The sequence below is a fragment of the Poecilia mexicana genome, unplaced genomic scaffold (assembly GCF_051168715.1).
Source record: "Poecilia mexicana isolate PSO_F unplaced genomic scaffold, ASM5116871v1 scaffold_5, whole genome shotgun sequence".
Classification (NCBI taxonomy): Eukaryota; Metazoa; Chordata; class Actinopteri; order Cyprinodontiformes; family Poeciliidae; genus Poecilia; species Poecilia mexicana.
The window spans coordinates 10,242,849-10,269,034 of NW_028263374.1; the positions used below are offsets into that span (position 1 = coordinate 10,242,849).

General features: G+C 39.9%; 1 protein-coding gene across 5 annotated transcripts in view; it reads left to right on the forward strand.

The window, feature by feature from the left end:
• Positions 1-19,573, forward strand: part of LOC106933383 (vitamin D receptor) — a 36,521-nt gene extending 16,948 nt beyond the window's left edge. For all 5 annotated transcript variants that reach the window (XM_088005496.1, XM_015012594.2, XM_088005494.1 and 2 more), the window contains 8 exons: positions 2,301-2,448; positions 4,236-4,366; positions 5,776-5,972; positions 7,533-7,632; positions 8,141-8,321; positions 10,925-11,076; positions 13,247-13,363; positions 13,534-19,573. In XM_088005496.1, coding sequence (XP_087861622.1) covers positions 2,303-2,448; positions 4,236-4,366; positions 5,776-5,972; positions 7,533-7,632; positions 8,141-8,321; positions 10,925-11,076; positions 13,247-13,363; positions 13,534-13,787 — 1,278 coding nt within the window. In that variant the 5' untranslated portion in view covers positions 2,301-2,302 and the 3' untranslated portion in view covers positions 13,788-19,573. The remainder of the gene's footprint in view (positions 1-2,300; positions 2,449-4,235; positions 4,367-5,775; positions 5,973-7,532; positions 7,633-8,140; positions 8,322-10,924; positions 11,077-13,246; positions 13,364-13,533) is intronic.
• Positions 19,574-26,186: the final 6,613 nt, after the last annotated feature.

A 26,186-nucleotide genomic window follows, 5' to 3' on the forward strand; every position in this document is an offset into this window, starting at 1 on the left:
TGCACATTTACTGTAATGACCTGTCAAGGCTGAATGCAGTCAGAAAGGACCGACTTCAGCCGTCATTCAATAATAGACTAGAGTAAATAGGTTTTTTGGTTCACAGTGACTGATGTTTGCTGTGAATTGATTGCTTTAGGGCAGTCTAACTGTTACAGGATACTTTATTATTAAGGTTTATTCCATTTATACCAGTCAGGTATTACAACATTACACAATAGTGAATATTGATTTGTGACTATTATGGTAAATGTGGTAATTTGATACTCAAACCAACCACATACAGCTTTCTGTTGTAGAAATGTAAGACTGAGTAGCAATTTATTACCTCTCCAGACACCACAATAACTCCCAAACACTTAACATCAGGAAATGCCAAACAACACTGATGTTGTATCCTTAATAATGGCGTATCCATAAAGCTCAAATGCTTCAAGATATTAAACATTGACTCTTATCTAAACTAATCTCTTTCTCAGTGAAATAAAAGGTTCTCCATTTGTCACCCAGAGGGACATTTGGATCAATTGCTTGTGTAGTCCCAAGCATATGTCCCTAACCTTTATCATAATTATTGTTTAATATAAAAGGGCATCAAGTGTTTTATAGACTGAAAATGGTGAGAGTTTTTAGTTTTGACTCATAAAAAATACAGGGGAAAAAAACTAACTGTTTCTCAACTATATGAGCTGTCAATCATGGAAAATCATCTTTCACCCCTAAAAGCTCACCAAAAAAAGATACCATTCCTGTAATAAAACTGACTAAAAACACCTAAAGAAAGTATATCTTAATATCTCTGAAAATAGTGAAACAATCTCAACAATATCTTCAGATTTTGGGACTAACGATATGAAAATGCAGAGTTAAATTTCATGATAAATCAAAATTCTTAAATACTTTTTTTTTCCAATTACGATAAACTGTAGGACAATTTTCCGTCCCCAGTTTCCTCTCTGATGCATCCCCAGACATAAAGACGTTAGACACTTAGCCAGAACAATTGTCTGACTAAATGTCCACAGCAAGAAATGGGAACACGCTGTCCACAGCAAGAAATGGGAACAGAACGCATTTAGAAAATATTCTAACCTGTTCAGTAATTAATTTTAGTTGATGTCCGAAATGCTGAGTCTCTTCAGCCCTCGTAGTAGCCTTTCCAATTTTAGTATTTGTTTGAATCTCCTGGACCTCTCTGGCTCGGTAGCAAAACCAAACAGTCTGAGAATTACTCTGTGGTTTGTTGTTTATCAAAGCTCTGTTCGATCCATCAGATGAATTCCCTGGACAAGCATTTGCAGACATGCAGCAGTTGTGCAGCAACACATGTATCCGATATTCTTGGTTGAAACATGTGGTGTGCATTTCAGCTACTGTAGAAGCTTGACCCACTACAAATAATGACGTCTGTGTTTAAAAAATGTAGTAACTAGACCCTTCAAAGTTTTAATAAAAAAATGTGTGGCCGGTTCATAGGATTTACAAGACTTGCTCAGATTTAGCTGTAAAGGCTTACCACTCGGTTTTCTAATAATCCAAGCTGCAAAACGACAACAGACTATGCTGGAGCATTCACCTTGATCCTTACTTACTCTTCTTGTGAGCATTATTATTGGACGTGAGTGATGAAAAGCTGTGTCAAATTATCTTGAATTATTCAGCTGGCTCCTTGCAGCATTGGTCTTTGATTTATTTGCAAGTTTGTTGAGTGTTGCTTTAGTTACCATGGCCTTCCACATCCCCCTCCTCCTCCTCCTTCCATCATTTGCTCGACTTTCACTGCAGTGAAAGGGACCAAAGAAAGAAATGAGAGAAGCTTTGTGAAGGACAGTGATTGTTTGTTTATGAGGATGTTAGCCTTGTGGTGACATGTTTTTTTTTCTTCTTCTTCCCATCACGTGGCCAAGTTTAAAAGGTAATCGGAGCACTGTGTAATCAAATAGAACCCAAATCCTGTTTTTCTTTTCATTGGGGGGGTCCAAAGGAGAGTTTTTTCCGTTTGATTCATACGGCTTCGGTTCTGCACCCTTGGACAAAACCACTGAAGTTGCGTTGGCTTCCAAAGGGCAAATTGGGAAGTTGAGTCACACACAGCTTGGTTGGCAAGGGAAAGCAATGCTTTTTTTTTCTGTGCGTGTAAGAGTTTGTAGGTAACCTTGATCAAGTCGAAATTGATTTTTCTCTGTATTGCAATGGTGGAGCGTTGACTAGGGTGTGATTTCTTTATTTCCAGTTAAGACACACGGCGTATAACATTTTTTTTGTTAACACTCTCCTGCTTTTCACTGCTTTCTGTTTAGTGATGGAGCCTACCGTTGTGAGTACATCCACCGTGGCCCCTGATGAGTTTGACAGGAATGTGCCACGGATCTGCGGCGTGTGTGGCGACAAGGCCACTGGCTTCCACTTCAATGCCATGACCTGTGAAGGATGCAAGGGCTTTTTCAGGTATGCTAATATTCAGTCAAAATCTGGCTTAGTCTCCGGTGGCTCCTGGGATTGCATATATGAGCTCTGTGGAAAAGGAGTGGATTTTTACTGGCCTTACACAAACCAATAACATTTTTAGAGGGGAAATAAAGTACAATGAAAAAGAAATGTATTAAAAGATGCACAATACAATTAAATCAGTACATAGGGTACTCTGTTGTGTGGACGTCTGAAGAAGCCTCTGTTTTTCTGGGGAAAAAACTAACCTGCTGGTAAAACGACCTCACCACTGCTGTTTCCTGCTGCCGTCGGTGAGTCAAGACTTGGAATTGCAAGCGTGACGAGCATTGATCCATATCGTTTCGGAGCTTTGCACGTGATTCATCTGTAACGTGCACACGGACGGGAATGGCTCTCCTCCCTGCTCTGACTGCTGGCGATGTTATGCTGCAGGATAACTGGGTAAGACTGACTGCAGTGCTTAAGAAGCCGGAGGGGCTCACCACAGCCCTCACTTAGGGCAGAGCTCCACTGTTGTTGCCATATAACACAGAAAATGTTTATTTTTTGGAGACAAAGAAGTCGCTAGAGAATCTGAAAGTTGCCAAATATAGTGACAAGGTGAATAGGTTTGCAGCGGTGCTTTCCCTCGTCCTGACCACAGCCCCGCTCAACCCCCTCTGTTCACCACACTTGGCCGTGCCCCTCAGTGTCAGCGTTCACTGCCCACTTTGTAAGAGTTTTGCTTTCACAGTTAGTTTCACTTTAAGGGCAATTTAAAGTTGCCAGCTAATCTGTCATGCATTTTTTTGGACAATCTAAGAAAAGCTGAAGGCCTGGAGAAAACTCTCATGCACAGCAAAGACCTGCAGACTCCCTCTGGAAACGAACCCAAAGCCTTGTTGCTGTGCGGCAACTGTACTGACCCCTTCTTTCTGCTCCCTGACTTGGAAAAGTTTAAAATTTGAAGCAAAACTGGAACAATTTGTTTTCCTACGTTTTGTTTTGAAGTATGTGTGTCTGTTCTGTACATTTGCGTCTGTTCCTCCCAGCAGTGTCGGTATTCAAAAGGAAAACAGAAAAAAAAACAAAAAAAAAAAACGGATGTTTAATAATGTCCTTCCTCGTCTCTCACATGGCCTTCGTTTGAACTCTCATAAAGCACGTTCATCTGTGTTTCAGTTCACATGGGTTTATAGATGCTCATACGTTCGTGTGACTAAATCATTACTCTGCATCACTATTTTGCTCAACTTCTCTCTTACCCTCAGATTCCTTGGCACATGTCCATATTTGTACTTTTTTTCTTTTTAATCCTAGATCTGAAGGACAAAAATATCTATTTCTGCCGTGATTATTTTTGTGCAAAACACTGTGAATGTGTTTCCCTGTTTATAAAGATAAAAATAAATAGTAAAATGAAATGTATTCTCTTTTTCCCCAGGAAACAACTTATACGATTCTTCACAACATTGCTACAGTCGTCTGTCACAATAAATTTTGACTTGAGACTTTTGAAGCTTGAACGTGGAGAAAAGGTTAACTCTCTGAAGAAGTAGCTGTAGGATCTGAATACAAATGCACTCCTCACGTTTCGTTTTTATTCGAGACGAGTTGAAAAGCATCACGTTTTTTTTTTTTTCCACTCGACAATTACGTGTTACTTTGGGTGGCACTGTCAGTGCACACACCGCACTTTGTTGTAACGTGACAAAAGGTGGAAAAAAGTTCAAGGGTTACGAAAACTTTTGGAAGGAACTGTAGACGTATTTTAGTAACCTTTGAAACTTATGTCATTTATTTAGGCGCAGCATGAAACGCAAGGCCTCCTTCACATGTCCCTTTAACGGCAGTTGCACCATCACCAAGGACAACAGGCGTCACTGCCAGGCATGCCGGCTCAAACGCTGTGTGGATATTGGCATGATGAAAGAGTGTAAGTGGGGGAAAAAAAACCCGGTGACCCATATTTTTTTCAGTGCATGATTCTAACCCTTGCAGCCAGAATTTGTTTAAGCTGATATTTGCCAACAAGAAGTTTTCAAGTATCCTTCAGTTTGATCCTCAATAGTTCCAAACAGCCGTAGAAACACTGTAACTCTTAAAGTAGGGGGACTTGTTTAAATTTAGTTGCTGGGTTATAATTTTCTTTTTTGATTATCGTGTGGCTTTGTTAATAGATTATCTGGTTGGAAACTTGAGCTTCTGTGTTGTAATTTGCCCAACATGCTGTGTATAAATAAAGTTAATACCAGGGTTCCATCCAAGAGCAGCTTCCCACCAAAAGAATGTAAAGAAATATGTTTCCTTACTGTACTTCCATTACATCAGATCCGATTTCTCCAGAGGAGGGGGGAAAAAGGCAAAGAAAACAAACACCCTTTTTTTTTTTAAAGCTGTACAACTGGTATACGCATTCATCAGGACTGGTGGGTGGGGGGGGGGTACTTTTGTCTGTTATGTAATCTTTCGACTCAGGTTAAGTACCTCTGGGTCTTTGCCCCTTTTTAGAGTGTTTACATGCTTTGTTTAAACAAGTAGAGCCTCTCGGCATTGTGTAAAGTATTCCACATCTGAAGTTTAAACGCCTCATGTGTAATCTATCCTGGCCTCTTCTCGCTACAGTTTTATGTTTGTTTTTATAGTCCGCATATGGCAGGCACATCTCGTCTTGTTTTCTGCTAATATCCGGATATTGTCCAAAGTTCTTTTATGCAAATGGTCTCAGCCTGCCAGGAGAATGTTTTTATTTATTTTGTTTTCGTTTTGTTTTTTCACCCTCCACCTTTTTTTATTTTTATTTTTTATTTTTTCTGGAAGTGTTGGCAACAGACCTTACAGTAAGCTTTATGTGAACAGGAGCCAGTGATGTGGCTGTTACTGTTGCAAAAACAGCAGCATGTTGTCAAGAGCCGGCTCTCTCTCTGTTTCTGTGAGCTAATTCAGCGACTAGAACAACAAGGAGCAAACGGAACAAAGACAATGTGTTCGGCTGTTCGGTGCAGCAGGGGTCTCCATATAGACCCATCCCCTCCCATTGTCTTCCTCCAGAGAATAACAACCTCCTTTCACCCAATGCAACATAAACATGCCTGTCATCCCAGTGTCGAGCCCAAGTAATGCACCTTTGCATGGTTTTTGATATTTGGATGGATTCTGTTTTTTTTTTTTCTGGTTATTTATAATTTATCATCCATTGGTTTACCTGACCTGTTTGGTTTTTCTTCTGTTTTATTTGTGCTATTTTTACCCAAAGAAAACATTTTTTTATTTATTTTTTAATCTGGAAGTTGAGTTTACTCTGGGTGTAGATTTCAAATGTCCCTCTCCGTCTTGGCCTTGCAGTCATTCTGACGGACGAGGAAGTGCAGAGAAAGAAGGACCTGATTCAGCGGAGGAAGGAGGAGGAGGCACAACGCGAAGCAGAAAAGGAAGCACGGAGACCAAGACTCACAGATGAACAGAGTCACGTCATTGCCACGCTGGTGGAGGCACACCACAAAACATACGACGACTCCTACTCTGATTTCTGCCGCTTTAGGGTTGGTGTCTCACTTGATTTTGCTCTACATCAAATCAGCACAACGCAGGGCTAAAATGTGCAAATGACAAAGACTGACTTTAGTGATTTGCCATCTTGGCTTTCTTTTATTTTGTAGTCATAACACTTTGACTTTGCACTAGAATAATCCTGTGAACAATCACTTGAATTATTTATTTTCTTCAATACTATCCACATAAACCAGAATCAGGCCTTTCATTTCTGTTCCCTCATCCACTAAACTTCCTCTCATGTACATTCTTGTGACTTTTTATCTGCGTAAATACAAGTATATTTGAGAAGAATATCACTGAGAAGATAATTATTTCTGTACTTCATCAGCATCGATTCAGAGGGCTTATGCAAACTTATCGCTGCAATGAAAATATGATAGAAATAATAATCACAGCCTGAAGAATATTGTGAAGCAAAGCTTGGAGGAGATAAGCAAGTCGTCGACCGCAACTAAATTCAGTAGCTCCCTTCAGGTGATTCATTCTTTCGTTAATCTGTGACCAAGCAAAAAAAAAAAAAAAAAGTTGTAGCTTTAATGGTTAGGGTGTCGTTTAAAAACTTAGCTTGTGTTTGAAGCACTTAATGTATTTTTACAGCCTGTCCGAAGACGGCTACACAGAGTTCAGGCAGATATAGGAAATTTTCCAAGAATACCAATAGAAAGCATTGAATTGGCTCCACTTTCTCAGTTGGATAATCTGAAAGCGCACATATCCCACAGTCAACTTTCATGATGTGAAAAGACAAAGGAATCCCTAATGGGGGATTAATGATTGCATTTTTAATCCAGCACTATTGTGTTGGGCTTGATAAGTCGCCATACACAGATGTATCCAGGACATGATTATATTTTTAATGCTATAAGAGACTCTTGAACCTGAAACTTGTCAGAAGTGTCTTACTTGGACTAATTAAAATACGGCTGCACAGTTTCTCAAGGGTCCCATATCCACTGCTGGAAAACTTTATGGAGATTCTGTTTTCATTTTCTATCAGGACGTGGCAATACCTGCTTTATTGACTATTGCAGTACTGTGTTTGATTGGAGTGCAGACTCGCCAGACATAAGTCCAATAGAGTATTAGTGTCCAAATTCCCTCCTTAGGGGCTGCTGTGCTTCATGTTTTAAATTGTTCTTGGGTTCATCCCATCTGACTTTTGAGTGGGTCATTAACGCATCTCTGCACAACTTGACCACTGAGAAGGTAATCCTACCAATTGACTGAGACGTGTTGGAGCAGGAAGACTTCTAAAACATGCTGGGCTCCAGTTCTCGAGGATTGGAGGTGGACACATCTGCCATATAGAAACTATGGATACTGACGAAACAAAAACGACAGAAGTCCAAAAAAAAAGGCAAACGATCTGAAGACTGGTGTTGAAGCAGCCTGTGTGTGATCACTTTTTAAATCAAATTACTGAAATAAATATTTTCCTGATGATATTCTACTTTTTTTGAGACACACCTATATGAATTAGGCTAAATGGCAAGGGAAGGCCGTTTTTGTGGTTGATCTTTCATAAAAGGCCTCCCTCTCCTGTGCAGCCTCCTGTGCGCGAGGGCCCAGTGACGCGAAGCGCGAGCAGAGCTGCCTCCCTCCACTCCTTCTCTGATGCCTCCTCTGACTCCTTCAGTCACTCTCCAGGTAAAAAGCTTCACAAATAAAAACACTTACAGTTTATCCAGCAATGTGACTCTTTTTTATTTGAATATTCTAAAGTTATATCATGATATCTAAGGCAAGTTTGAGAAACATAGTTTCATTTTCCAGTTTGCTTTTCTTTTTTTTTAAACTACATGGTGGATTATGCTGTTAAATTAGCCTGCAGTGCTGAGAATCCAGGCAAGCCCCTTCGAATAATAAGTGCCATGCAGACACCTGACTCCCACTTGTAAACAGCCATTCATTAATGCGTCCATCACTAATGAAGAGAAGACGGCTCAAGACATGGTCCGAGCTTGTACAAACACACAGCAGGCAGGGGTAAATTATGGAGAACAACCGTCGCTGGCTGTAAATGCTCCATATGTTTTCCAAGCTGCTCTCGGCAACTCATCAAACCTCTGCTTATTTATTTCCTAATCATCTACGTGTCGTTGTGCGTCTCATTATTTTAACACGGTGTTAAACATGAACTAATTTGTCGCTGCAGAGTCTGTTGACACTAAAATGAACTTCAACAACCTGCTGCTGATGTATCAGGAACACGGCAACAGCCCGGACTCCAGCGAGGAGGAAGGCTCCAGCTTCTCGATGCTTCCCCACCTGGCTGACCTGGTCTCTTACAGCATACAGAAAGTGATTGGCTTTGCCAAGATGATTCCTGGTTTCAGGTACGACTCTGTGTGCGTGAAGAATATCTTTAAGCTCAATTAAGAAACAGCGTTCAACTTGCATTACCATTCACAGGACTTTTTAAAAATATTCACACCCTTTGAGGTGTTTTTGACTCAAAACGACTGTAAATTTGAACGTTTATCATTAAAGGTGACACTAAATGGCCACGTCGTGATGAATGACGTGTTTTTTTTAGAAAGCAGAAAAGTGTGTTGTACATTTGTGTTGAAACCGCTTTAAGCTGTTATCTCTGAATGCAGTTGTGTAAAAGCCATCACTGTGCATTTTTAGCATCGACACACATGCTAGAGTTGATAGGAAGACGGATGGATGGAGCTGATTACACACAACGGTCTACAATCCTGTCAGTCTGTGTGCGCAATCCTGAAAGAAAATGCATCAGGAGCTGCAAGTGACTTGAAACTGGGCCAAAATTCACCTTCCAACAAGACAGGAATGACTTAGATTTAGGTATACGCATGTTGAAATGACCTAGTCAAAGTCTGGATCTCAATCCACTTGAGAATCTACAGCAAGACATCAAAATAGATGTGAAAAACGTTGATATCACAGATGCTTCACAACCAGACTGACGGTGAGCTTTAGTGAAATGGGTAAATGAGCAAATGTTCTCAAGTATGTGCAAAGCTGCTGAAGGCGCAACACACAACTTTTGCATTTGCAATCTCAATATAAGACGGGGAACAAGGCACTGGCTCGGACAGAGGCTGAAATCCATACATGCATTACTTTTTAGATCGGACTTTTTTTTTTAACAGTTACAGTGTATTTTCTTTCTTTCTTTTTTTTTACACATTCATATTTGTGCTGTTCTATCACATTAAACAAACATTTAGGTTTATGCTTATAGTGTGACAAAGTTCAAACAGTATGAATACTTTCGAGTTGTAAGGAATATAGCAATAAAAGCGAACGACATTGTGTAACAGAATTGTTGACGGTTTTGTTTTTGATTCCCAGCTGTGAACGTTGACCTGAACAGTACAAGAAGAGATAAACTGGAAGGAGGACTTTTACTGTCTAAAATCTATTTTACTTGATTTTATTTTTGTTCATTTGTTGTTTTTTGTTTGTTTTATTCTGACATACTTAGGAAAACAAAACCTTTGCTTCCCTAAACCTTTGGAATTGCTCCTCGTGTTAATTTATTTGTAAAGTTCATGTATTCTTATCTGAAAGTGACATTTGACACACTTTTGAAGACTTTGCTCACATATCTTTTCTGCCAAATGAATTGATTTTATGCCATAGTGTGGCATGTAGCCATGGTTTAAAGACCATGGCTACCAGATTAGTGATGTATTGTAAAATGCTTCGTTTCATAACACAGTAGGCATTTCCCAAAACCGTGCTGCAGTTGTGACTTGTAGGTAGCTCTCCAAATGTCAAGAGTCAAAGTTTCCTCCTACGGTTACACACACACCCAAGTTATGAATCTGATGAGAATGTTTTTCAGTAACATCAGGAAATACAAGAAATACTGACTCATTTAGATCTGTCCGTGGCGCCTTAAGACTCGAAGACGAAAAGAAACGAGATGGACTAACGAAATAATATACAAAATGTAATGTAATACAGTGACTCCCAGGTAAAGTATTGAAAATACAATTTTTTTTCAATACTAAAACATCCTTCACGTCAAAGAACGTGATGCATTTTTACATTCAAAGGAATGTAAAAATGCATCACGTTCTTTGACGTTTCTTTATTTTTTTATGTTTAGTAAAACTCAGATGAAGATTAGGGACATGTGCTTTGACGCATAAATGGGGATAATCTTATAATCCCTCCATCTTATCTGGTATTACAAACCAAAGTCTTGATGTATATGTTAATGTTTACATATATATATATATATATATGTATATATATATATATACTCTGTTCCACATTGTTTAAAGAAAGCCAAAATTAGAATCTGTAAGTCGCTGATCGGTGCATTGACACTCTTTTATTTAGTTTTTGCAGCAAAGATTATTTTCCAGAGGCTGTTTCTGTTATCCTCATGGAAACTGTTTCTTCTGGAGTGTGTGTGTGTGTGTGTGTGTCGGTGTGTTGACGGGGACAAACCCAATGTGTGTCAAAGGGTCAATTCAAAGTCAGGGCAGAAACAAGCCAGAGCCTGTATGTCCCTAAAGGTTTTATAATAGGTAATGGACGTGAAAGATCACCTTAGACATGTTTCCCCTCTTTGAATCTGCTTTCTAATCCCTTTAACAACACTCTGGGTCCTCCTCTTGACGTCTCCAGGCCTCGGCTCATAACTCCTGTCGGTTAATTAGCAATATTTAGAAATATTTTTGAGGGAATTGTTGTTGCTGGATGAAATGTTTTAACTAAGCTAAATCCTAGACGTAGCAACCTGTGTGTGTGTCGGCTTGCAAACAAAACAAACAGTCACACGTTATCTTTGAGAGTCCTGAGTATCCTTGAACTTCAACTGCATTTCAAAAATCAAATTGCAAAAGAGCTGTGATTTTTCTACACCAAACTGATGAGGTTTGATATAATTAGTAGTAGGTTTCGTAGTTTTATTAGCCAACTCTGTCTGAAGTTAACCATGCTTCTTTTATTCCAGGGAGCTCACTGCAGAGGACCAGATTGCTCTGCTCAAGTCCAGTGCTATCGAGGTGATCATGCTGCGGTCGAATCAGAGTTTCAACCTGGAAGACATGTCCTGGAGCTGCGGTGGGCCTGACTTTAAATACCAGATCAGTGATGTCACCAAAGGTCAGTCTGAAAGCTGCTATATTTGATTTGTCAGTTTGACTGCTCTGAAGACGAGCCACTGTTCAGAGTTATTTACAAACTAATACATATTAGAAAAAATATATATATATATAAGTTAAGAATGTTGTTGCAGGTATCTGTATCAGTGGTTATAAACAATACACACAGCAACCGGAAATGCTCAGGTGTTTACTCTTTTGGGACAAAGGTGATAATTTAGTTGTCTCTGCATAACCAGTTTTGCATATCTTTAGCCCTTTGGGCATGGCTTTCCTTTACTGCTCAAGCAGGATCTCTTTCTGCGATCACGTAAGGAATGTCACTCCCGACCTACTCCTCGTGCAAAACAAGTGTATGAACCAGCAGGAGAAGTGCTGTTGTGCTCTTATCTGTCACTGAGGACTTTCGGTCACTGAGTGTTTGTCAGAAACATGAGAGAGCCGACGTGTTTTCTCGTGCACCAATCAATAGCGTGTGCATTCTGTACTCTTCACGCTTTTGTGAAACATTCACAAATGGTGGACTTGCAGAAAAACCTCTTTCAATACAGTTTGAGAAAAGAAATGCATGCTTTATGAGCGTTTTTCTGGATGCTTGTAATGTAAGAAAATTAAATGTGTTTTTTTTGTTGTTTTTTTTTAAGATTGCTTAATGTAAAGTAGTGGTAGTCTCAGAAAGGCAGGGAACTTGATCTTTTCAATTCTGTAGCATTAAATAACAATATACAGCATTTTGCTTCATAATGTTAACCTTGGCTCTTTTGTCTCCATTACTTGTAGCATTTTACACTGACCTATCTGTACTGAGTTAAAATCTGAGCTCTGTGTCTGTATATTTATGTCTACTGGACAGGTAGGATGACCTTTGCAAGGTATTGTTTTTTATTATGTCAGTGTATTTGCATAAAAATAATGTTTTCATGACATAGCCACTCATTTAAAACTGAAAAGCAACATCTATTCCTGCTGCCGCTAAAATATTATAATACACTCCATATTTCTGTCATAAAACTTGACCTTTTTTTATTTATTTTTAATTTTAATACATAAACTAAAGCAGGAATATAAACTAAAGACATTCTGAAAGTAGCTGTGGTTTTCAAAAGCGTATTTTGCAGAATATTTGACCTTTCCGCTGCTCAGCTCCTTGGAGGATCATAACGGCCTCATATTAGCAGATTGATTGTAGCTTGCCAACTGCGATGGGTGGCACTGCTTTACTTTACAACCCTTGGCTCTTCATGTTTTTAGTGAGTGGATATATTTCCACAGAGACATATTTGTCTTATTTGTAAGTGAGGAAAAAGTTGGAGTGATATTTATTTTTTATTTATTTTTTTAGCTGGCTGACCAGAAATGGGCAGAAACGTGCAGGGGAGGGGCAACGTTGCATGTAATGGTGCAACGTCAAATGCTTACGAGATTTATTGATGCCAGTAACCAGTCCATGCTTGATCAAATCAAACTAAACATACAGTGGTGTGAAACGGTAATTGCCCCTTCACATATGTTTTTATGTCAAACATAACCTGAGTAGATTAAAATTAATTTTTTTTAAATAATAAGAGTAAAGACGATCAATACTCATTGTAAAAATTAATTATTGATGGGGATTATTCACATCTTCTATGTTCATTTTGTGCAGCCAGAACCTGTTGGTGCAAAACTTCAACAAAACACTTAACTAACCCCTATTTGAAAAGTAGGCTGAAAGATCTAAAAAAGCAACACATCATGTCCCGATTAAACTAACAGGTGAGACGCAAAGTCACTGACATCTTATCAGTCTGGCTTACGAAACCATTTCTGAGGTTTGGTGATCTAGCAAAGAGCCGCTGTCCACAAACGGGGTAAACATGGACCAGCGGATAAACCTTCCCGCAGCGGTCAGTCGACTAAAATTACTTCACATTGACGACCCCATCCAGGAGGTTACACAAGAACGCTGAGCAGCATCTGAAGCGCTGCAGGCCGGTGTGAGTCTCGTTACACCTGGCATAAAACCAGCGCAGCATTTCAGGGAAAGAACGTCTTTCCGATCGGGACAACTTGCTGTAATGGATGGATCCACGAACGCCGGTGTCCGACAGATAGTCTCGCGGAAGAGTGCGTGCCATTAGTTTGTGATCGTAAACTTCACCAGATTGTAATTACATGCTCGTGTCTTGTAGCGGGCCACACCCTGGAGCTGCTGGAGCCTCTGGTGAAGTTCCAGGTGGGTCTGAAGAAGCTGAACCTCCACGAAGAGGAACATGTGCTGCTGATGGCCATCTGTTTGCTCTCTCCAGGTACTGTGAGGAGAGGGAGAAAGGCGTGTTCTGTACGCTCTGCACAGGACATAGAAATATTATTTGTTTCATCCTCCTTTGTTTGCTTTCTATTCCTGCTCGGTCACCTCTGGAACAACCGCAAATATTTATTTATATATTCTTTTCTTTTTCCCGGTCATCTGACGCAGACCGTCCAGGTGTGCAGGACCACACGAGAATCGAAGCTCTCCAAGACAAGCTGTCGGAGACCCTGCAGGCCTACATCCGGCTCCACCACCCGGGCGGACAGCTGCTGTACGCCAAGATGATCCAGAAGCTGGCCGACCTGCGCAGCCTCAACGAAGAGCACTCCAAACAGTACCGCTCACTGTCCTTCCAGCCGGAGCACAGCATGCAGCTCACTCCGCTGGTGCTGGAAGTGTTCGGCAGCGAAGTCTCTTAGAGCCCGCCGCCGAGAACATCTGCGGCGGGGTGCAAAACGGACAGAGAGAGCCGAGAATGTGCTGGATGGACTTTAAGCTGACGTGGGTTACGGAGCAAGTGGAGCAGAGAATGTGTAGTGCGTGTGTGTGCGTGCGCGTTGGTGTGTGTCTTCATCTCTGTAACGTCTGGAGAAGTGTGTCTTGTTGCAAAGGCCAAGCTTGTGCGGAGAGCAAGCAGATGTTAAATAACAAGGGAATGTCATGTACTACAAACTAAGCTATCCACAGGACATTTGCCTATATATCTATATACATGTTTTTCTACTTATTTAATTCAAACAGCTGCTTTAAGATGCCTGGACATTTTGTTGCGTGCACGTGTTGTGTGCACCCAACTTTTCACAACAAGCATCCTCAGTTATACATTTAGCCATTCAGTTCAGCTACCTCTTCGTTTTACTGGGTTGTTTTATAACTACATCACCTCGGTGAAAGAGTCACTTTCACACAGACAGTTTGGATACCGCACATTTCTAGTTTACCAGTGCAAAAGCAGTGCCTGCACACAACTTTGAATCTTTGGTCATCTTTAAATAGTGTTGTTTTTTTTTTATTATTTTGCTTCTTTCCAAGGCAACATATGAAAATGACTGTGCACAATTTAAACACATGCCTTTCAAACTTTCACCAAAGGTATGGTCAAATAATCTAGAAACGGCTTTCATTACTGCTGCTCCATGGTTTGCTTTCCTCATGCAGCCGCTCTGCAAGTTGAGTCTAATGAAGGAAACTATCATCATACGGATTTATACTGCAGAATCCAGAGCATTCTCTGTGATATAGCGAGGTTTTTTTTGCTAGGACTTTAATAAGGTGGCTGGGTATGAGGTGAGAATTAGCCACTAGTTGCATTAGCTATTTTTACACTGCTAATTATTGATCAAAACTGAGACCTCTTAATGGCTTGTAACTCCTCAAAGTATCTTTGATTAATCTATGGTTTGATTGTTTATTTCTGTGTTTATACATACTGCTATCTCATATATTCTAAGCACTGTTAAGCCACCACCCCCCTGCATCCAGTATATTATCACAGATGTTTAAAGGGCTAACATGCCAAACCTAACTGGAACAGTAAGCGGAGGCCAAAGCTGGGGGCCTATCTTCTTGTTTATATATAGCTGCATACTTTACTTGGACTTGGCATAAATATGGATATAATTGCAATAGTTGTTTTTTGCGCGTTTCGTGTCATTTCGCCTATAGAAAAAAAAACCAATTCCATGAATTGTTCCTATCCAGTATGCCGTGAGCTCAGAGGGTGGAGAGCTTGGGAAGCTGCTTCGGACCTCCACAAAATATCACACCCCTTTCGTTTCTGACTGGGAAGTGGATTTTCTAGAATGTCCGAGGGCCGGGTGGTTGCAGAGGTGCTGTGCACCTCCACAGCCTGGCCCTCCTGTTTGATGTTGTATGCTGCGCAGCCCTCTAGTGGCTGCATCCTGTAAATACCAGGTATATATATATTTACATATATATTAAAAATATATAATGTCTCCCGCTGTACATAGGGCTACAAGGATCCTGAAGACTTTTTTTTTTTTTTGTTTTCCTGCCCCAGAAAGAAATATGCAAACGCAATTTGATTCAGATTTATTAACACTTTGTTTTGAAGCACTCTATTCTGTGTTTGTTTGTTTTTTTTGTTTTTTTTGTTTGGTTATGTCCTTCAGTAGGAAATATCAAGAAATGGCTAAAACAGGGATTGCTTGTGTGTTGGACTGATTATCATCTGTTTGGTGTGATTTCACTTTGCAATGTACATTTTTAGTAAGAGGATAAGCTGCTCTCAACATATAAGCCATATAAATTGCCAAGTTACACCTGCTATATTAAAGTACATCGAACTGATGACTCTGGAGACCCTCGGAATCATCATGTCCTTACCTAAAATGGTATTTATGAATGACTTTAGGAACATAAGCTTGTATATTTATAGGAATCTGCCTCCTTTCTGCTGTAAGTCGCCTTTGGCTAAAGCTTCGCCAGACAGCATCTAACGACATATAAACTAAACTGCCAAGAAACTTAAGCATTTAAGAACTGAGGCCAGTGTTGTGAGGCTACATGTGGGGTTTAGGTTTGACCTGTAAAGATGACATGTCCTTTAAAGCAAGGCTCCCAAAGAAGTCATTTTCACACTTCTCTACAATAGCAGTCCATTTAAACACAGACAAATTTGCAGACAAATAAGTAAAAGGAAAGGAAAAAATGTCTTTTTGTCTATTTAAGCTAAGAGTGAACCACCACCCCATGTCCAACAAACAGGACCCTAGAAAAGTCTCCGCACTTCTTGAACCTTCGGATTTTTGTCGCGTTACAGACACAAACTTTCACTTGTTTGATTTTATGAGAGAGACCAACACAAAGTAGAATATATTTGTGAAGTGAAAGAATTTTTTTTTTTTTTGATGGGAAATAAATTGGTATTGAACCTCCTAAAAAAAATCCAGTGCACCTGTATTTAGCTTGATCCATTTCCCATCATGTCCTCAGCATCAAGCGAAGAAAGATGTTACCACAGCATGATGCTGCCACCACCATTTTCCACCTACAAGATGCTGTGTTCCGGATGCAAGTTGTTCGCCACACATGGCGCTTTTGGAAATAGGTGGAGAAAGTAGCATTTTGGTCTCAAGTGATAGTAGCACCTTCTGCCACATTGTTTGCTGTGTAATTTCTTTCCACTTCTCAATTGTGTGCTATTTTGTGTTGGAAAAATAAATTCAAGTTTGATATTGTAACTTGACAAATGTAAAACAAAACAAAACAATAAATATACAGTGTGTGTTTTCTCTTTCGCCATTGGTAGGTAAATGTAACTACATTAGGAAGATGGCGAAGGAAGAGAGCGCCCAGTGTTGTAGAGACGTCTCCATATAACAGTTGTTTCTTTGATCGGTTCAGCCCAGATTTTTTTTTTTTAAATCCTCCTCACTGACGAAGACCGTTCCAAGTCACTGTGACTTTGTTTCAGTCACTGTGACGCTCTGCGAGCCGATAGTCGGGGCTCAACTTTCAACCAGCTTTCATAGCACAAGTTAAAGCCGCCCTTCAAAAGAAAAAAATATTAAGTTTAACTTTTATTTTGTATTTGATTTGACGTGCCCCACAAACGACCCTGCTGTGATTGAACTTGTTAGGAGTTGAAGCTCGATTGTGTTTAGGTAGTACCACTCGTGTGTGTTTAGTGTCAGTCTAATGAAGGGTGTGTGGGGGAGGGGGGGGGAGGGTTATGATGTGCTTGGTTACTGAACACTGGCTTTTGAAGATTTGAAAGTCTCCATGTTCTTTTTTTTTTTTTTTTTTTTCCCCATTTTGTATGTCAATGTGGGTTTGATTTGTTTCTTCTTTTTCTTTTTTATTTGAGATACAGTGTTGATTTGTGTGTGTCTGGTAGCGTGGGAGGATCAGTGAATGTGTAAGTGCCACAGGGAGAGTTCCCTCCACACAAGAACAGGGTAACAGAGGAGTTGCACTTGTGGATTTGACAACCGAACAGGAAAGCTCGCAAGGATGTATTATAGCCACTAATTAAACACTAAATAATTTTTGTGCTCAGTACCACATGGTGTCAGGGGGGAGGGGAAGATATCCTCTTTTGTGCCATTAAATGTCTGATTATTTTCTTTTACTTTGTCTTTTTCTCTTATTTAATTTCCCTCAAATCACACCAATACAGTAAATGTGAATATGGTGCATCGTCAGAGATTCCTGTTTGGTTCTTTTTTTTTTTTTTTTTTTTTTTTTTGTGATTAGGCTGCTCAGACTCTGTATAGATTTATTTTTTAAGAACAGCATCATAACACAGTAACAATGCCTGTGAAATGCATACATTAAGGTACACTATCACCAGCAAGCTTTACAGTTTCCTCTCTTGTTCTTAGGATGTTTTTATAATTTTTTTTTTCTTTTTCTTGTACAACTGTTGCCATTACAAATCCTGTCTGGAATACAAATGTATATTAACGCCGAACTGTCAGCCATCTTCCACACGAAGGATTTAAAGTATTTTGTTTTTTTTCCCCTTCAGAACAGGCCTTGTAATGGAATTGACCTAAATGTAGTTCTTACAAAAAGGAGTGTCCACAATGGATGCATATTATAATCTACCGAAAAAAAAAAGAAGAAAAAAAAAAGAAAACCTACCTCTTTTTAGCTCATACATTGCTTTAGCATTAAGGATTTAAGAATTTCCCTCTGTTTTTACTTTTTTAAATATTTGTATTCATGTGGATATTTATTGCTGTCTAATGAGTCACACTTCAATGATTACCTCAGAGATGTCTCACACATTTGGGAGAGTCCAGATAATGAAGTCATTCATGGTTTTTGTCATTTTTACAATTTTTATTTCCTCTGAATTAGCAATGCCTCCCCCTCCCCTTTTCTTCATGCACAAAATACCAGGACTGTTTTTTTTTTTTTGTTTTTTTTTTTTAAAAACCAGTGCCTGTACTCTGACCATCTACACTCTGGCTAGGACGAGGCTGCAGTCGCTCAGGTTGCAGCATTCTTATCTGCATCGTCGTTTCTTTTAACTGTCTTTATAACGATAGTCGCCGACAGGATGCCGTTAATCTTGCTGATATCTGCAGCGTCTTCCCGTCGTTTTTAAAGGGGGGGGGGGAATAAAAGAGAAATGACCGGAGTGAGTGCAGCTTTTAAGAAAACAACCACCACCACAACCACCACCTGACGGACTTTGCAACAGAAGGGAGAGTTTTCTTTGGCATAGCTTGAGCTCTGTAACGCATGTCTGTTTTTCTAGTCGTCTCCTTCAACCTTTTCCAGTATTCTGTTGCAAAGTCCTTTTTACAATTCCCCACCAAGTTGAAGAGAAGAGGGGAAATCCTCAATATCCATGTAATGCTGCTGCTGCTTCTTTTTTTTTTCTTTTTTTTTTAATTTTGGGCGCTAAAATGTTCCGTGCAGTTGACGCCATACATGACATCGTCCAAAGTACGAGTTGGCAGGGGAGGCGAGGCGAGCCTCCTCGGATTATTGTGTCTTTTTTAGAACATGTGCAACTTACTGGTGCTTCCTGGGAAAACCTTTTCCATTCAGATCCTCGCGTCATAACAACAACCTTCACTTTGGTGAGCCTTTCTTGTCTTCATGTCAAACTGCTTCAAGTAAACACTGAATGAAATTGGGAGCGTTTTATTTTTTTATTTTATTTTTTTAACTTTTATTAATCGGTGAATAAAGAGGAACAGAGTTGCCGTGGTTACATCCGCCCCGAGCTGTGTGCCATAACGTGAGCCCTTTCACCGCCCATGGGGGGGGCGAAGGGGGGAGGGCCTTAACGGGGCAGGCTGACTTCACGTGTTCCTCCGGGAAATTTCAGCGGGAAGGTCATCCGACCGCGTGGTTGACTTCTTGTTTTAGTTTTCTGTCAATCGGTTGTGTTAATCCCATTTTGTAATTAGCAGTTTTGGAATCTGGCATGAAATTCTCACCTTGCATTTTGACTCCAAGTCCTACCCGAACCAACAAAACCACTTAATATGCGACATGTAGAGTGATTCAAACTGCGCTAGCCATAAACCGCCCGTGTCGGTCAGCATGGCATGGCTCCGTTTATCAGGACGGTCGAGTCGCCGAAATTCTAATGTAATTTCAAGATATCTTTTTTTTTATTATTATTATTTTTCTTTCTTTTTTTCTATTATAAATCGGTGTTAATGTAATGTTTATTTTGGCTTGTTTTGCAAATCAAAAATAAACAATTGTATATAGCAAATTGCGTCTTTGCAAGGTTTGAATGATGCACCGCCTGTGAAGATTAATGCACAATATTAATTTAGCTTTTTTTTCCCTACAGTATAGTCAACGTATCCAGTACCTTGCAGAAGCATTCAATTGTTTGTTCTTTTCACATTTTGTCACCATTTAGTCAAACATTTAAGTGTTTTAGATTTTTATGTAATGGAACACAAATTAGTTCATTATTATGTGTAATTAAGTAAGGAAAATTATGAACTTTACTTTGAAAACTAGGCTTTGAACTTTCCTTTTTGACGAAAGGTAGAGTGACTTGTTATCCTGAGCTAAATCTGTAGTCCTGCTGATGACTGCTGTTATTACAACCTTGTGATTTTAGTTTGTTGAAGCGTCACACTGTAGGGATAATATTCTTCAACAGTGAAGGGGAAGATGGTTGGAGCTAAATAAACCTCCTAGAGGCTCCAAAATACTTGAGACATGGGCAGAAATTCACCTTTCTGCAGGACAAATGTATAAGCATGCAGTTGAAGTTGCATTGGAATGGTTCAGGTCTTTATGGATTAAAGTGTCCTAATCAAAGTCCAGATAAAAATCTAATTAATCTGTGCCAAAAATTGGTGTTCTCAGATGCTCCCCGTCTAATCTGACTGAATTTGAGCAGTGGCGAGTTGGAAGATTAGTCATAGATTTCTGTCATAATTAACTATTAATAATTTTAGACATTACCCAAAGTCACCACACAGTTAACTTCTCAGTTTTCTCTATGAGAAAACTGAGAACCTGATGTACCCGATGCCTCAGGTACATCAGGTTCGATGTACTTGAGGCTTTTTAAACTTGCAACTGTCTCTTTATGGTCTTTATCTCATGCTGTCAATTAGCCACTAGAGGGCAGTGTCTTTCATTACATGTCCTCCAACATCCCTTCTCTGGCCTAATGACCTCTCTGATTTTTACCACTGCATCAGCTACAAACAGTTAAAAAAAAATAAAAATCAGTTAGTCCGTACTGGGCAGCCGCATGGCAAAAAAAAATCGTGGTGTGATTACTGAAGAGCACCAGTGCAGATTAACACCCACAGTAGACTTATATCAAGGTACATCCGACGTACCAGCAATATGTCGGAAGAGATTGGAGTTCACCTCAGATCGTATCTCCAGGGCTGGACACGTATGGAGGGAGATTGCACGAGTGTGGATGCACTGGAGGAACAAATAAAAGGTTATCAGAGCGATCCAGTCATTGGGCGACAGTTAATTGTCAGCTCTGCTATGAAGCGGAGGCGCTTATTTTGCCTGCTGATAAGGTTGGGCTCATGCAGGCCTGCTGAGCCGTTGCATCTGTGCACGAGGTTACATGAAGGAAAGAGGGACTCGGGTTGCAACGGCATCCATAAGACCGGGGCTCTTTGGCTGAGCAGAGTAACAACTGACGTGTGTAATCTGCATGTTACACACACCGGCAGGCTTCTGAGAAGTTAAGGTCAGTTAGCACACACTCTGTTCATGCTTAGGTCACTGCTTTGGAAATAATTTATAGCACTTTGATTTTCTTCTTTCTGGAATAATTTGTTCCCTAAATTGGTCAATCCAGTCAAATCTGTACAATAAAGTAAACGCACAACAAAAAGTGAATTGCTGAATTAAAACGACTTGGTCCCTCATTTACATCATTCCCTGTGATTCTATTCAGTCAGTAAAAAAAAAAAAAATCAAATGGGACTAAAGATCTGACTAAAGGTGTGTCTCTATTTTAGCAGAATGTCAGTAAATCTGACAGATCGGCATCAACCAGTTGCCTCATTATGAAAACGCTGAGATACTTCAAAGGCTCAGAGCTAGGAGGAAACTCGAAGTAAGGCTGTGGCTTTTTCTGTGAATCGTGTCAAGATACTTTTTGAAGCGTCGAAAGTCGTTCAGGCCCTTCATGCAGGCTTCAGTCGCACATCGAACTGAAGCCAGCAGGATAAAACATGGAGCGCTGAAAAAGTTGATGAATTAGCGCAGGATAAATAAAATAAAGGCCCATTTTTAGAACACCCCACAACGGTAAAGCACGGGTGAGGTCCTGTTATGCTGTGGGGGGGAGGGGGCTGCCTTGGCTGTCTGTGATTAAAATAGATTTCAAAGCAAACATATTTCTGATTCAGAATACGGAGTCTGATCTTGAGGTTTTGATTAAAAAGAAAAATGAGCAGCACCGGTGGAAACCACCAGCAGATTCGCTTTGGTTTAACGGTTTACAACTTTTTTTTTTTTTTTCACTAAATATATTTGTTGTCTTGCATTAATCAACAGTTTAATTATAAGGTACATGCAATTGTTTTTGTCTAGCAAAATCATTTTTTAACTAAAAAAAAAAAACAGTTCAACATATAATGTGTTTAAAAAAAGGAGATTAAATTGTAAATTGTAATGACACAAAAGAAGAAGACGAATTAACGGATTAATGCTAAACATCCAGCTGAAATAAACCACAACCGAAACACCGCGATTCTTTTGGTTTTCTGACATTTTTCAACTAGAACTGCTAGAAACGCCACGAGGCTCCGTCACCCATTTCAGCTATGCTAGCTCATCAGTCGGGTCGCATTACACGGAGCAGCATTTTGTCCCCCCCCCCCCCGTCTGCATCAATAATTCTTTGTTCATCACTTTTCCTTCCTTTGACCACTTTTGATGGATCCTGACCGCTGCAGAGTGGGAACAGCCCACAAGGGCAGCAGCTTTAGAGATGCTCTGGTTCAGTCGTCTGACCATCAGACGACTGCCTCTTGTCAAACTCTATTAAATCCTTGCGATATTTCTTCCAACGATAGCTTGTAATAAAATGATCACTTACTGTACCAGTAACTAGAACCATGATAGAAATATGTGTTTTATTTATTCAATTTTCAGTGTTCGCAATGTTACACCAGATGACTGTGTGTTGGAGTTTTCTGCTTACAGTTAATGAAAACATGACATTAAAATTTTTAATATTTCACCAGACAAATAAAATTGATGAAAGGTAAGTTTACTCCCTGATTAAGGTTGTCAGTTTTCATAAGGTACTTTTAATCTGACAAGTGAGCCTCATGAGAATGAATATTGAATACAACTGTATAGTATGCACCCTGTGTTCCTACTTTTTAATGATGCCCTGGGCAACTGCCAATTCTGCCTGTAAGAAAAAAAAAAAAAAAAAACAAGCCACTGGCAAAACAGGTAAAACAAAAAAAAACATCACCTGTATTTTGATTGCAACTCATCCAACTACATGTTTGTAATAGTTGTTCATAGTTAGTTTTGTTAACCTGCATTTAGGCCTCTCCTAATTATATAACCAGCACAATGTGACACAGAGCTGACTGTGAACAATAAGGAAGGAACATTTCTGGTTGCTTTTTTTGCACTTTCAGCAGTTTGGTATAGCTGATGATGACGCATGTCACACCGGGACTATTTCTACTTTGAACCACATTTCACGACTTTGTTTGGTTTCTGGGGAAAACAGCCTCTGGTCACTTGGTTATTAGATAAAGAGAAAGAGAGGATAAGATGAGGGGATTCAGCGCACAATAAGATGGTCGCAGAAGGCCTGTATTTCTGTCTGAGTTGGTATTAATACAGATGGGTGGCTCCCTCATTGGCGGCTGATACTGTCGCAGCACATGTGCGCCCTGATAGTGCGAGCGTTGTATTTTTGTGTCCCAGCTCGGGGTACGAGTTGCTCAGTTGCCACATGGCAGCCTCCCTGCCTGAGAGGGGATGTCAGTTGTGACTTTCCAGTAATAACAAGGGCGTGTTGTTTTCTGTGTGCATATCTCGCACACATGTGTGCGTGTAAGAGAGACAAACCGTTTTTAGTTCCAACCGAACGACGGTGGCAATGACAAAACAAAGAAAAAATGTTCAACTCTGCCACCCTTTTACTTTTCTTTTTCTTTTTTTTAATTTTCCAGCAGATTCTGTGCTTTCTCGCCCCGGGGCTGGGTGCAGGATCATTGCAACTCATCCAAATGTGATCAGGGCTGTGGTGTTGGTGGAGAATGTGAAGAACGCATCTGGATGCTCCTCCATTTTTAGTTCCTCTGTGGGGCAAAATAACAACGATTGTTTGCTGAGGGTTTAAAGGTGCTGGCTCAAAGGACACACACCCAAACAAACTCTGAGAAAGCAGTTTCTCTTTAGTCGTTGAGGTTCACACTAACATTCTACTGATGCCGCAAGGCAACAAATCACTTAAAGACATTTAAATGAAACGAAAGAAGAGTGAGGAATCCTCTTCTACGTTCAAGGAAAACATCTTATCCCCGTTTTTCTGATTTATGGCCCTTTTTCTTTTGCCCTTCTTGCTTTCGAGGCAAAGGAAGAGAAGAGAGCAGCGTTCATCCGTGTGTATGAGGAAGTGTTCTCCCTGGAAAAGAATGGGTGTAAAGTTACACTAATGGCTCAACATTTCCTCCATGATTTCCAGTGCCCTTTATTTATACTCTACGCACGCATGTAGCATACCACTAGCTTATTCATGTTTTAAGCACTTCAGTAATGTGGTTTCTATTGCGTTACACAGTGTCTCACTTTAAATCTTCGAATTTTTCAGCATCTTGTAATGCCACACTGGAGTTTCAACACAAACCCCAGTGTGTTTTTGTTGGAAATGTTGGATCAACTTAAAGTGAGTCTCATAGTGGTTTCTTTTTATTTGATTTATTTTTCTTCTGGAATAAAAACCTGCAAAGTGTGGTGGGTATATATTCTTCACTGTGACCCTTTAATGAAATCCTCCACAACCAATTGCTAGACAGGTTGGGGAAGAAAGTTGTGGTGAGGTTTAAACCGGGTTTGGGTTATTTTTGTCAGAACTCTGAGTTCTTTGGTTGAGTTTATTTCTATTTCCTTGTTCCTTTCTTGGTTAGATCATTCTTATTCCTGTTTGCTTTTAGTTCAGCTCCTCGTCGTGTTTCTACTTCTGTTATTTCTTGTAGTTATTTTTTTTGTTACTCTAGTTTCATTCAGTTTCATTTCATTCGGTCTAGTTTGTATTTTTCGTGTTCCCCCTGTGTTATCCCCCTTTTTCCAGCACCCAAATTCCCAGTATTTAAGCACCTCATTGTCAGTCTCTACTTGCCGGATCGTCTCGTCTCTTCTCTTGCTTTTTCTCCCTGGTTTGGCTTTATTTTTGTTCCTTGGACTTTTGTATTTTGCAAGCGAATCCTTATTTTTCATTAAAGATTTACATTTACATCTCTCACAATTTTACAGTTGCTGGGTTTCAGATGACGTAGCACCGACATCACCCAATGCAGATGAAGGGCCGGAAGTAAATGCAGTCCATTTATTTCTGTTGATCCAGCATCAAAATGTCTAAAGTCTGTGTCCTGTACGGTTGTTCCAACCATTCTAATAATAATTTGAAGGTAGTTGGTCACAAGGGAGTCAATTTGAAAAACACTTACCGAAAAAAAGAGGAGAAAAGTGGTGACAAGATCATGCTGACGGTTTTCTTCAGCATGGACTACCAACATCATTAGTGGTCTTGGGAATTGTTTAAAGATGCTCTTTATCTCGATATGCAAAGCTGGCACTGAAGCTGCCAGCTGCAAATTATTGAGCCAGGAGGACTCAATAAAAATTGATGACACACTTTTCAGATTTTGTTAAAAATATTTTTGAAACCTTTGTATCGTCTTCACTGCGCTTCAGATATGTGACACTTTGTGCTTTTGCTGGTCTGACTCATGAAATCACTGTAGTACTTTGTAGTTTTTGGTTGTCATGTGACAAAATGCACGAAGGTTCAGGGGAGTGTTAATCGTTTTCCAAAGCGCTGGAGGCTCGAGAGTTTTGAGTGGGAATCTGGAAGGTTTGAAAGCTTGTTTCCTGTGGGTGGTGAACAGAAAGAGTTGATCATTTTATATGATTTGACATAAACATTGCTAATAAAAAAGACAGTTTTCACTCTGGCGTCAGGGTTAACTCCAACTCCAACTCCCTTCTTTTCACCTACTTTCCATTCATATCTTCTGATGAGAATACCAAGACGCTAACAAGCAGGGCCTCTTCAGCTGAAAGGCATTTCACCCCTAATGCTAAATCATTTGGTTTGACTTTTTGATCAGAAATCAAGCTGTGTGTTTTTTTTTTTTTTTTTTTTTGTTTTTTGTTTTTTTAGATCATGCTCTAAAAAAACACATCAACATGCTGCAAAAAAAATATGAAAAGGTCACAGTTTTCAGAGGAGCTCGGAAACTCCAACAGTGAAAGTAAGTGAGGCAGGTAAATCACCACCTGAAAGGTGCCAGTGGTGAGATGTTTTGTGAGAGGCAAGTTTCAGACTTGAATCGGGTTTTTTCGGCAAGAACCGATAAACGTGCACAGACGTACCGGACGGTTTTCCTGACGAAACGATTGTCGGCTCGAAGGAGTTAATCTCAGCAGTGGCAAAAGCAACATTTATTTGGAGTCTTTCGCGAGCAAGCTCCCTTCTGCTTGTTTTATTTTTTATCATTCTGAAAGGTTTCAGTGGAACTTTCTCACGATGCGGTGTGACAGGAAAGGATGAAAGGTTTTATTTTTGAGGGCTTGGTGCCCATTTGCTGCTTACAGTCAGCTGAAACCACAGCTTAAAGTATTGGTAAAAAGAT